The sequence below is a fragment of the Carettochelys insculpta genome, chromosome 18, assembly GCF_033958435.1.
Source record: "Carettochelys insculpta isolate YL-2023 chromosome 18, ASM3395843v1, whole genome shotgun sequence".
NCBI classification, from domain to species: domain Eukaryota; kingdom Metazoa; phylum Chordata; order Testudines; family Carettochelyidae; genus Carettochelys; species Carettochelys insculpta.
In genome coordinates, this window is record NC_134154.1 from 9,908,229 (window position 1) to 9,921,364 (window position 13,136).

The following is a 13,136-nucleotide window of genomic DNA, read 5'->3' on the forward strand; positions in this document are numbered from 1 at the left end:
CTACTTGTCTTGACCTTACTTTCAAGGCCCTTCACAGTCAATTGCCCTCCCCACCCCATCCATTTTCATTCCTTGTGGAGAAGTTCTTCACCTCCCATCAAGCCCCTGGTGTCTGCCTCAGTCACCAGCTTGTTAAGTTTTCAAGCAGGTGCTTTTGGGTCCTCCCTCGCTGCTCCTCATACATGGGACATGCTCCCTGTAACTCTCCACTATGCTGCCTCCTTATCGTCCTTCAGCTCCTTCTGCAAGGAGTTGCCTTGAGGCTTGCAAAAAACTAGACAGTTAGGCCAGCTGCATTCAGTCAGGCCCAGCCCGAGGGCAAGGTGATGGCCTCAGCCAGGGTCTGCAAACTGCGGCTCTTTAAGGACTTCTTTGTGGCTCCCAACATTATAATTACAATGTTAAAAAAAAAAATGATTATTTTTGTCCAAAAGCCCAAAATGAACAACTCCTATCTAAACAGGAAATATGTGATCTCAAAATGCTGGATAACTCCTCCTAGCATCCTCCAGAGAGACAGAGGTTCAGGAGTGAAAGCCAGTGGTACAAACACACCCGTAAAGTGTGAGGAAATCGAATAAGTAAAAAATTTGTGAACATCCTGCAGTAACCACGCGTCGCATCACAAATCGTCGTGTGCACGCCGTTCTTAAAATAGAGCTTACAAAAGAGTACAGTTCCACATTATTTGGGACTGTCTCACATTCACATGCATTGCCGCTCTTGAAGTAGTGAGTTTTTTACCAAACTGGAACAATGACTCTTGCTATTGTGGTTGCCGACCCCCGGCCTTGCCCCAGCTTTGTCAGAGCCCCATGTGCCAATTGATTGCAGCACCCACCACCCGCTGGCCGGGCTCTGTATTCAGTGACCACTGAATATCACTATCATCGTCTCATCCTTTCCACGTATCTTCCATCTGTCTGTCTGTCTGTCTGCGCCTGTTGGCTCTTGTCTTACGCTTAGATTAAGGACTAAGCAGCCGTGGCAAAATGACTTCATATTTTAACCCTGCATTTGCCAAAGCTGAGCTTTGGGAGAGTGATCTCTGCAGGGGCAGTTTTCCCCTTCCTGTGGCTTATTCTCTTTTTTTTAATATATAAATGGTGCTTCACTGTTTGAAACTTGGGCAACTCAAGTTAGGTGCATAAATCCCTATTTAAGCCCCTCAGAAAGCAGCCTGATTTTCAGAAGGACCCAGCAGCTGCTACTGAAGTCCAGGGTGCTGACCTAGCTGATCGAATGTAATCCACAGCCAGATTCTCGCCCTGCGGTCTCTGAGCTGGAGTCAGTCTGCCTCCCTCTCAGACGCCTGCTCTTTCGCGCTACTTGCGCTCTGTCTCTCCTACCACTCTCCTCCCATCCACCCATTCTCTCCCACCACCTTCTCATGGTGAAGGGTTTTTAAAGGCCTTCAGCCAGCCAGCAGTGGAGCCAGCCGGCCCCTATCAGCCTGAGCCAGCTGCTTGTAATTGCCCTGCTGCCTTCTGCTTGCATTTAGCAGGTCTTTTTCCCTTGAGGGCTGCCTTTTTCCTACTCTGCCAGAGCCCTCTGGCCTGAACCTGCCACACAAGGAGGGAAGGAAAGCCACATGTGCTACAGTATTCCCACCCACGGGTGGAATAAATTTTTTAACATGCACCAAAGCATGTGTAAATGTGCACCACCAATAGAGACACAGGCTGCCAGCTGTGGGCACTCTGCTAATCAGTTGGGCAGGACCTGAATTTCCCCTGGGTGGCTGCCAGGGGACACTGGTGTGCTGTATGTCCCAGCCCCAAAGCTACCTGGAGCACAAGGATTCATGCATTCAAACTAAGCAGCATCTCTCTGAAAACAGGCTGTTGTAGAGCTGGCTTCCGCCCCTCCATAGATACCAGAGCGCTCCAAATGGTGAAACCAGCGACGGGCAAGGAGTGGAAGAGAAAGCCTTTCCCCGGGGAAAAGGTGCAATTGTAAGGACTGTGTGGGTGCAGGGGGCTGAGCGCCTTGCGCTAAAACCAGCTGGCCTTTTCCAGAGCTAAATTTAGGCTCCATTCATTTTTCTCCAGGTCTATATTTAAAGCTGTAATTACTGAGAATAAAAGGAAAAGCTTAGTCTCCTGGGCTCAGGTTCACTCTGTGCAGACAAGCCCAGCACCTCAGCCCCATCTGTGTTCTTTCCCAGCCGACAGGCAATTTTTTAATCACACATGACTTTTCCTGCTCTAAACAGTTACATTATCGGGGAGGGCACAGGAAAGGGGCTGTTAGACCTGGAGCTGCAGAGAATTTTCTGTTGATTCACTGCCATGCTGGAGGATGCCCCAAACACATTTGGAAATCTGACTACCAACACCACTTAGGGTTTCCTTCCCACCCCCCCAGTAAAATGCAGCCAGCTCTGGGGTGAAAGCAGCAGCTGTTACAGCGTGACTGTGCCCAAAAGGAAGGGAAATTAAAAACAAATGAACAGAATTTCTATTCATTCCTTCCCCTCGTCCCGTTTTCTCTTCTCTCAGATGATGATTGGGACTATTATTTCCAGAATTGAAGGTGGCACAAGACTAAAATCGGAAAGCTCAGTGCATACATGAACATCCCATTTTCCTTCCCTGTGGCCTCCCACTCCCTGTTCTCAGCAAGGAAGAAGGGAAGGGAAACCGACCAGCAGATCTGGCAGCCAGAACTATTTTGACTGGTGCCTTAGCACTAAATTTCACTCATTTTAGCCATTTTACCATTAGTTTCCCCCCAGCGGCCCACCAATTTTTTGGCGTTTCCCTGCTGGAGCTGGTGAGTCACTGGGTAGAGCTGTTGCTCCTGACAAAAATAAAATGCTAAGTGAAGGTTCACGGTGGTCAATGGTTCAGTGCCAGGGGTCAATGGCTCGGTGTCTGGTTGCTGATTGGTTTCAAGTGGAGAGCCCCCAGGATCAGTTCTAGGGCCCGTACTGTTCAACATCTTTATAAATGACCCGGATGAGGGGATGGATTCCACCCTCAGCAAGTTTGCAGATGACGCTCAGATAGGGGGTCAGCTGGATACGCTGGAGGGTAGTGATAGGGGCTACAGTGACCTACACAAATTGGAGGATTGGGCCAAAAGAAATCTGATGAGGTTCAACAGGGACAAGTGCAGAGTCCTGCATTTGGGATAGAAGAATCCCAAGCACAGTTACAGGCTGGAGACCGACCGGCTAAGGAGTAGTGCCACAGAACAGAAAAGGATCTGGGGATTACAAGTAGTTGAGAGGCTGGATAGGAGTCAACAGCGTGCCCTTGTAGCCAAGAAGGCTGGACAGCATATTGGGGTCCATTAGGAGAAGCATTTCCAGCAGATTCAGAGAAGTTATTATTCCCCTCTATTTGGCACTGGTGAGGCCACATCTGAAGCACTGTGTCCACTTGTGGGCCCCCCAGTATGGAAAGGACGTGGACGCATTGGAGAGGGTTCAGTGCAGGGCAACAAAAATGATTAGAGGGCTGGAGCACATGACCTATGAAAAGAGGTGGAGGGATCTGAGCTTATTTAGTTTTCGGAAGAAATAAGTGAGGAGCAATTTGATAGTAGCCTTCAACTTTCTGAAGGGGGGCTCTAAAAGAGGATGGAGAGAGATTATTCTCAATTGTGATAGCTGGCAGAACAAGGAGCAATGGTCTGAAGTTAAAGGGGGAGGTGTAGGTTGGATATTAGGAAAAGCTATTTCACCAGGAGGGTGGGGAAGCACTGGAATGTGTTACCAAGAAAGGTGGTGGGATCTCCCTCCCTAGAGGTTTTTAAGTCACGGCTTGATGTAGTCCTGGCTGGGATGATTTAGTTGGGGTTGATCGTGCTTTAGGCAGGGGGCTGGACTAGATGACCTCCTGAGGTCCCTTCCAGCCCTTGAATTCTAATGAGTCTATGGACAATTTGTGTTATACTCCCAGCAGCGCCTTAACAAAAGGCCAAGTTCCCCTCTCACTGACACAGCAGGAATTGAGAGACTCCAATTTAGTCAGTAGAGTTTTAGTGTAAACAAGAGGAGAAATCAGGCCCTACAACTCCGTGTCTCATGTTCCATCAGTCTTGGAAAGCACTTAGCCCAGGGGGAACATCCTGCAGGAGCAATCCTGAGGCTACAGACCCTCTACAGATGGTGTTGCTCATGCTTCCTCATTGACTCATGGGTCTCAGCTGTTTTGCAGTTCCATTTCATCAATCAGGGCTGCGCCAAAGAGTTTGCAAGGCCCAAGGGGGCAGGCTGACAGCGAGGCCCAGTTGGTGGGTGGGGCCCAAGACAGTACATGGACAGTGAGGCCCGTTTGGTGGGCGGGGCCCAAGGTGGTACACTAAGTGCCATAAGACACGTCTACACAAGCCGGCTACTTCGAAGTTGAAATCGACGTAAGGCGGCGAGACGTCGAAGTCGCTATCCCCAACAGGAGACGGGAATAGCGCCCTACTTCGACGTTGAACATCAAAGTAGGGCATGTGTAGACGATCTGCGTCCCGCAACATGGAAATAGCGGGGTCTGCCATGGCGGCCATCAGCTGAGGGGTTGAGAGACGCTCTCTCCAGCCCCTGAGCTCTATGGTTGCTGCGTGCAGCAGCCCCTTAAAGCTCCCCGCCCCCTAAGTTCCTGTGCAGGAAGCTGAGAGCGCGTGCAGGCAGCAGCACTGCCATGTGCTCAGCCTGCACGTCTCGCAGAAGCAGCAACACACCTCCCTGCACTGATGGCAGCCAGCCAGCCTCCCAAGCGCCCCCAGGGCACCCCCCGCAAGGGGAGCCAGGGCTCCCAGGCTGGCTGGCGGCCAGGCAGGGAAGAGGCAGCGGGGTGGAGATCCGGGACCTGCTGGGGCTCTGGGGCGAGGAGGAGGTGCTCCAGGTAATGGGGAGCAAGAGGCGGAACGCGGATGCGTTCGCTCAGCTGGCCGAGGGCCTGGCTGCCCGGGGTCACCCTGCCCGCACTCCTGACCACGTCAGGAGTAAGGTTAAGGAGCTGCGGCAGGGTTATGCCCGGGCCCAGGATGCGGCCAGCCGATTTGGGGCTGCCCCCGCCACTTCCCCTTTTACAGGGAGCTCAGGGCTGATGAGCCCCAGCAGGTCCCGGAGACGGAGTCCGCCCCGGAGGCAAGCCCCGCACCCCAGGGGCCCCCCCAGGAGCCCACCCCTGGGATGCCGGAGAAGGTGGAGGGGGACTCCTCTAGTAACGGGGGGCTCTGCATCGCCCTCCCGTCCTGCAGCTCCAGCAGGGCGTCTGCCCAGAGGGTGTCCCCCGACCATGGGAGCGGACCGTCAGGTACGTACCCCACCCCCCGGTGCACACCCCCGGGGTTAAGGGGCAGGGACAAGAGACATGCCCAGGGCCCTCCACATGCCCGGATGACCATGGCCCCAAGGACAGCAGTGGCATGTCCCTCAGAAGAGTGCATCAGCCCCTGCCCCCCAGCAGGACAGTGCCATGCCCCATCCCTGGGGATGGGGGGAGCGGAACCTAGGGTCCCCCATGGGGGAAGGGGGACACCTATCAGCAGCAGCAGCAGCATCTCCAGGGGACGGGGCTGGGGAACCAGCAGCAGAGGGGTGGGGGGACAAGGGCCACGGCCCACACTAACAGCTGTCTCCACTCTTCTTCCCCTGTGTTCTGCAGCTGTACCATCGGAGGGACCGGAGAGCGCCGGCGAGGCATCTGTGGTCCCGGAGAGCCCACCGGGGCCATCCCAGCAGGCCAGCCCCTCGGCAGAGCACTGACCAGTGCCAGGACGAGGCCGACGGAGGAGCCACCCGCGGATGGCCACAGACCCCCAGCTGCTCGCGACCCTCTGGCGTCAGCTGGAGGTGTCGGAGCAACGGCTAGAGCTCCAAGAGCGAGTGCTGGCCTGGCGCCAGGAGGCTTGGGGGGCTTTCATGTGCACCTTCGAGCGTATAGCGCAACACCTGGCCCCGCCACCGTGCCGCCCGCCGCGCCACCCGCCGCTCCGCCTGCTGTCCCTCCACCGTCTGCCACCGAGGGGGACCTGGGGCCTGCGGACACCGGCCGGCCATATTTGCCGGTTCTCCCGGCCCCCACCCAGCCTCGACCAGGGCTCCAGCCGAGACGAGGGTCGCGCCCCCCAACACCGGGCACTGGACAATAGGGTGCGGGGCCGAGGACATGGCCCCCCCGTCCTTTGTACATATCCCCCATTTGTACATAGTTTTTGTTGGACCCCTGTTTTGGTAGCTGCCCCGCCATGTAAATAGTTCCCCCCTTTTCTTCTGTGTTAATAATAAGAGGTTGCACTGTTTGGTTTGAAACAACATTTCCATTCATTTCAAAGAAAAGTGCGGGGCGGGGGTGCTCTCGGGTTCTCTGTGGTGTGGGGTCAGGGTGTCTTGTGGAGGATGGGGGGGTGCAGTGGGTGGCTCACCCACAGCTGGCCCTGCCAGCATTCACCCCGCAGCCTGGTCAAAACAGGCCCGCAGGGCCTCCCGTACCTGGATCCCCTCAGGGTCGACCTGGCAACTGGGGGCAGCGGGTGGCTGGACGTCGGCCCTGCCAGCCTCCACAGCCCAGCCCTGGAAGAAGGCCTCTCCTTTGCTCTCCACCAGGTTGTGGAGTGCGTTGCACGCGCCCACAACCTGGGGGATGTTGGTGAGGCCTGCATCCAGGCGGGTGAGGAGACACCTCCAGCACCCTTTGAGGCGGCCGAAAGTGCGCTCAACCACCTGGCACGCATGGTTCAAGCGCGTGTTGAACCGCTCCTGGCTGGCTGTGACATGGCCTGTGTAAGGGTGCATGAGCCAGGGCCGGAGGGGGTACGCCGCATCTGCGACGATGCAGAGGGGCATGGTGGTGTCCCCCACAGGGATCTCCCACTGGGGGATGTAGGTCCCTGCCTCCAGCTGGTGGCACAGGCCTGAATTTCTGAAAACCAGGGCGTCATGGGTGCTGCCAGGCCAGCCGACAAATGTCCAGGAAACGGCCCCGGCTGTCCACCAAGGCCTGGAGGACCACCGAATGGTATCCCTTCCTATTCAAGAAGCGTCCTCCGCTGTGCTCCGGGGCACGGATGGAGATATGGGTCCCATCCAGAGCCCCAAAGCAATTTGGGAAGCCCAGGCTGGCAAACCCCATGATGGCAGCATCCTGGTCCCCAAGCCGCACGAGCCTGTGGAGGAGCAGGGCATTGATTGTGCGGACGACCTGCAGGGGAAGGACATGAAAGAGCACCAGTGAGGGGTGTGCAGGGTGTGTCTGGCCCTCCACCCCCGGGCTCCCCCGAGGGCTCCCCCCCACCCCAGGTCCTCTTACCTCCATGAGGACAGCCCTGACAGTGGCCTTGCCCACACCGAACTGCTGCCCTACGGATCAGTAGCTGTCTGGAGTGGCCAGCTTCCAGACAGCGATGCCGACCCATTTCTCGACGGTGAGGGCACGTCGCATGGAGGTGTCCTGGTGCCGTAAGGCAGGGGTGAGCCACTGGCAGAGCTCCAGGAATGTCTGCCGGCTCATCCGGAAATTCTGGAGCCAGCGGTCATTGTCCCACTCGCCGAGCACCAGCCGCTCCCACCAGTCCATGCTCGTGGGGTAGCTCCACAGCCGGCGGCGTGTGCGGCGGGGGGGCGGGCCTGGGAGGGCAGCAAGGTCTGGGGCTGCTTCCTCATCCCCTGGGGGCAGTTCCTCTTCCACAAATAAAAGATGATCAGCTGCCTCCTGCATGGCACTGAGCAGGGCAAGCACTGCTCCTGCAGGGGCGGGTGTGTGGGACTCTGGCTGCTGCTGCTGCTGGGGGTCCATGCTGCTTCCACGGGGTGTGCATGCGTGTGGCTCTGCAGACTGCGTGCTGTGCAGCCTGCGTGTGTCTGGGAGGGGCCCTTTAAGGGAGCAGCTTGCTGTTGCCCCAGAAGTGCTAGTCCACCCTGTGACCCTGTCTGCAGCTGTTCCTGGCACCCTTTTTTCTATGTGGGCCGCTTTGGTGTGTAGACGCTCCCCTGCAGCACCTACTTCGATGTAGTGCTGCCCAACGTTGACGTTGAACGTCGACGGCACCAGCCCTGGAGGACGTGTAGACGCTATTCATCGAAATAGGCTATTTCAATGTCACATCCCCATGCAGACGTAGCTATACAGACTCAAAGGAGGGGGCAATTAATCCAATTTAAATCAAAGAGACACTAACAGAAAACGGAAGGACCACACAAGGCATGAGGCAGGTCAGAACTGAATCGTGCAGGCTGAACAGTTTCCCTGTTGCAAACATGGAAAACAGAACATTGGTTTTTCTGCCTGTGTATGGGAGAGGCAAGGAAGCCTGGAGAAGCAATGCCAGGGAGAGACAGGGGCTTGCTGGGCACAGAACTCATTGCTGGGGCAGACACGAGGATTTCTAAGCAAGGTTTTCTGCAGTGGTTTGTTTCTATGGTGTTCAGGGAACCAAAACTTTGCATGCACTAAACAAAATCACACCCAAGAGTAAACCTGACTTGTATTGCCAATTTCACCTCCTAATGGAAACATCCCCACCTTCGACTATACAAATGAGGCAAACTCCCCCTCTCTTTACCCCTGGGCAAGATGGCATGGATATACACCACGTATCAATGGGAAACCAACAAAAAGGCAGGTGATTCTGACCCAAGATGTAAGAATCCTAGATTTATTACAAGTGTATTTTGACATCATTTAAATACTTCTCATCTGAGAGAAATGTCACATCAGGCATTCCATATGCAGTACAGCTGGCAAAGCCAATGGAGTCACATTCGTAGCTATGCTAGGAGTGGATGTGCCCTTCCAATGCTGCAACGGTGGTGCTTCATTTTAAGATGAGAGGAATGAAAGTTCAATCGGAGTCCTTGTTTCTGAAGTTTAAATGGAAGTGTTTGCCGAATCGAGGTCTTCATTATTATTTTTTAAATCGAAAAACTCTCCTGTTTCCTTTGGTCTCCCATACACATTGGCTCTTATGCAAAGTACACAGTCATGGGATAAGACGCAAAGTCCTCTTATGGATCCGTAACTGGTTAAAAGTTAGGAAACATGGGGAAGGAGTGAACAGTCAGTTTTCACAGTGAAGAAAATTAAATAGCAGGGTTCCCTCCAGAGTGTGTGCTAGGCCCAGTGCTGATCAACATATTTATAGATGATCTGGAAAAAGAGGTCCACAGTGAACTGGTAAAGTTTACAGACAATTCAAAAATCTTCAGGATAGTTAAGCCCAAAGAAGACTGTGATGAGTTACACAGGGACCTCACAAAACCTCATGACAAGGCAACAAGCTAGCGGATGAACTTCAGCATTGATACAGGCAAAGAAATACACACTGAAAAACAACTCCCAACTCTACCTATAAAATGACGGGGTCTAAATTAGCTGTTAGCACTCAAGAAAGATCTTGCCGAGTTCCTGTGGATAGCGTTCTGAACATAGCTACTTACTGTGCAGCAGGAGTCAAAAAAAAAGCAAGCAGAACGTTAGGGAACATTTTAAAAAGGATGGATAGCAACACAGACAGACAATTTCATAATGATGCTGTATAAATCCATAGCATGCCCAGAACTGGACTATTGGTGTAGATCTGGTCACCCCATCTCAAAACATGTTCTTTTCAGAATGAGAAGAGGTACGGAGAATGGCAACAAAAACGATCCAGGCTATGGAACAGCTTCTATATGAAGAGGTATTAAAAGCCCGGGATTGTTCCGCTTAGAAGGGAGACAACTAAGGAGGGGTATGATAAGATAAAGAAAGTCAGGAATGGTGTGGAGAAAGTGAAGGCAGAAGTGTCATTTATCCCTTCACATTACACAAGAACCAGAGGTCACCCAAAGAAATGAAATAGGAAGCAGGTTTAACACAAACATTGGGAAGGGCTTCTTCACACCACACACAGTCAACCAGTGCAACTCATCCACAGGAAATGTTGTGAAGGTCAAAAGGATAAATGGGCTCAAAGGAAAACTGGAGACCTTCAGGAAGGACAGGTCCATCTAATGGGGCCAACAGCCACCACGGGCCCAGGGGCAAGCTGTGGGGGAGCCCGGCTCCATGCCCCCAAAGAGGCAGAGCCTCAGGCAGAAGGGGCGAAGCCAAGGGCCAGGAGTCCTTAGCGCTCCTTCCCCTCAGAAGCCATGCAGAGTGGTGGAGTAACATTCCCATGACGTTTCAAAGGGGCCATGAGCACCAGGCTACTGCTGCTGCTGCTCCAAGTGCCAGGCCCCTGTGGGCGGGTCCGCATCCATCCAGGGTTATAAGCCAAAACTGTGAAGGATGCTACCCCCTACTCTGGGTGTCCCTAATTCTCTGACTAGCAGATTGTGGGACTGGACAGTGGTGGCGACTGGTCACTTGAGAATTGCATGTTCTCTTCATTCCCTCTCAGGCCTTTGGCACCAGCATGGCCCTTCTCATGCAACCGCTGCCAAACCGCTTTTATCTCATTCCTTGTTCCCAGCCCAGTGGCTAGAAAACGATCCCAGTGTGGAAGCCCTGATACAAAGTCATCATGAAATAATCACAAATCATTCTCGACAAAGAAGGAAGAGTCAGAGGAGGGGTCTTTAGAGAGGAACTGAGAAGTGAAAAACCGGGAAGGCCAAAAGCAGAAGCAAGAGCACGTGGCTGGCGCTGGGTACGGAGCTGCAGCTGATGGCAGCGTCTTTGGATGCATAGACTTTCCGATTCTTGAGAGGCTGTGGTGGTCGAAAGTTGTCGGTCATTTTCCCCGGAGCCGTGCCATTGGCCGAGAAATGAAGCGTGTTGATAAACGCATTCAGCTGCAGAGGTGGGAGACAAACAGAGATTTCGAGCCATTTAATTATTTGCCGTCAAAATACTTTTCAGGCCTCTGAATCTGCAAAGATTTTAAGCACGTGCTCATCTTTAAATACATGTTTAAGTGCTTTCTTTAACAGGGCTGGACTTAAACACATATTTCTAGTTAAGCACATGCTTTGCTAAATTGGAGCCCTGGCAGACACAGAAAACACCAACATTTCCCTGTGACTCAGGGTTACTCATTCTCGGACAAGGCTCCTCATACTTCAATTTCCTTAAAGACCCACCTCCTGCAGTCAAGTGATCCCAGGAGAAATTTATTTTTTTTTTTTAATGCAAGCAAAGTTTAAATCTAGTCCTCACAGCTATGGAGGAACCCTTAAAAACAGGATCCACATGAACCAAGCAATGTAGAAACTAATACACTGAACCCAAGAGGTTTTGTTTTGAAAATCTCATGAGTTTTAAGGTACAGTAAACCTGCGAGATACGCGCGTGTCCTGGGTTAATGCAATTGCCACCCCTGACAGGAGCGGGAGCTCTGAGTCCCACTGCCGTCGCTGACAGGAGCAGGGAAACAGCTCCTGTCGGGGCAGCAGCCTGACTCTTGAGGCTGACAGACAGACTGTTTGCAGCGCTAATTCTTCCAGCTGGGAGAACTGGCACTGCAAGCAGTTGTCTGTGCGCCAGGCTCCCCAGCAACTGTGTGACCTGCAGCTGGGGGAAGCCGGGGCCATGTGGCTGCCCCCGCCCCGCCCCCACACACTTCCCCAAGCTTCCCACTCCCCCAACGCCTCCCCGATTTACGTGAAATTTGATTTACATGGAGGTTGCCCAGAATGCAACCTCTGCGTACATGGAGGGATTACTGGAATCTCATTATTTCTGAGGCTCAACGAAACGTGCACGACTGCCTCTGGGAAGGTGGGTTGGCAAAGCAGCACTCAGCTTTGAGAGAAGGAAGCAGGAAAAGGAACCAGCGTGTAATCATGAGCTACCACTGCCCACAAACCTTTGCCCACGGGCCCGAGGAGGGGACTGGCTGAAATATTTGCTCTGAACAACTTTTGCAGCAAACGAGTCACTTTGGGAACTGTCTGCTACCTGATCGCCACATTGTTCAGAAGGGGGACAGGGGGAAAGTGACAAGAATGCGTTGGAGAGAGTCTGGGGGTGAAGAACAGCTTTTCTGTTGCTCTGATTTACTGCCTGGCTTAGTTAATTTGTTCCCGTTGCCAGCTGCTGGCAGGCAGTATGCGCGACCCGTGTATGATTTTTTAATGCTGCCTGCTGGTCATGATTGATTAAGTTGCTGGAAAACTAGTTGTCAGTGATTTATTATTGTTTCAGCCCAAAGTAGAGAGAAGAAAAAGTGGCTGCTTCAGGCACACGATGGGACCACAGTCATCCCATCAAAGAGGCAAGACAACTGTGCACCCCTTCTGGCGGAAAAGAGCGCTAGTGAAAATGACCTCAGGCCTCCAGAACTAGAAACAGCCACCTGGTCTTAGGGCGGTTCAGAGAAGCCATCCCATGTCCCATGCTTTGGGGGGCCCTGCAGCAGCCACCTCAACCATCCTACGGACTGCATATTGATGTCAGCCATGGGGCTCTAGGTGTCCTGGGGCTGGCAGAAGGGTCAGGCCTCCTGCCCTGTCTGTGGTGTCAGGAGATGCAGGAAGTGGGGCCACCCAGTAGCCTGCTTTGCCCTCATACTCCCGCATCAGCAGCAGAAAGCAGAGTCAGCCAACCCTGGTCCCAGCCTGCTCCGCTGCCCCGAGCAATGCAGGACACGAGGGAGCGGAGGGGAGTGAGCCGAGGCCAAGGCGCTACGTTTCCCACCGCCACAGTGAAGTCGAGCGATTCAGCTGGGACATGCCAGGCTGGAGAAGCAGTAGGCTGTTGGCTTGTTCCACCTTCTGCAGCTCCCCAGCACCACAGCGAATGTGGACGGCTGACCCCTGCTGCTGCCGCCCCGCACCAGACCCCCAGTGGCCCACCTTCCAGGCCCCATTTCTTGGGGAAGAGGTACAATGGGCGGTGGGAGAGGATGGCATGGGATGGGGCAGACAAGGGATGGACCCTGAACAGAAGCGTGAGCCACACAACTGAGTGCTGTAACAGACACCTTCTGTGGACACAGCACACACACGGACCATTTGGTACGCTGACAACCGCTCACTACCCACAAACACCACGAATCTCAGACCACAGCCAGGGCACCTCCGGGTTCTTATTTTCAAAGGACAGGCCTGGAGGAGGGAGCTCGACTCCCCACTGTCAGCCCCGACATGGGAACGGTGTGGGGTCCTGTCCCCAGAGGGAGATGCCCCAGCTCCGAAGTGGGAACCCTGTGCTGCTTGGATGCAGGCTACTCCCCTGGAGAGCACAGGTACTTGAAATTGCTGTGTGCGC

At 53.8% G+C, this 13,136-nt stretch overlaps 1 protein-coding gene across 1 annotated transcript in view; it reads right to left on the bottom strand.

The window, feature by feature from the left end:
- Positions 1–8,580: 8,580 nt before the first annotated feature.
- LOC142022559 (carbonic anhydrase 15-like) overlaps positions 8,581–13,136 on the bottom strand; it is a 33,234-nt gene continuing 28,678 nt past the window's right edge. Inside the window, exon 8 of the mRNA XM_075012540.1 lies at positions 8,581–10,720. Coding sequence (XP_074868641.1) covers positions 10,505–10,720 — 216 coding nt within the window. The 3' untranslated portion in view covers positions 8,581–10,504. The remainder of the gene's footprint in view (positions 10,721–13,136) is intronic.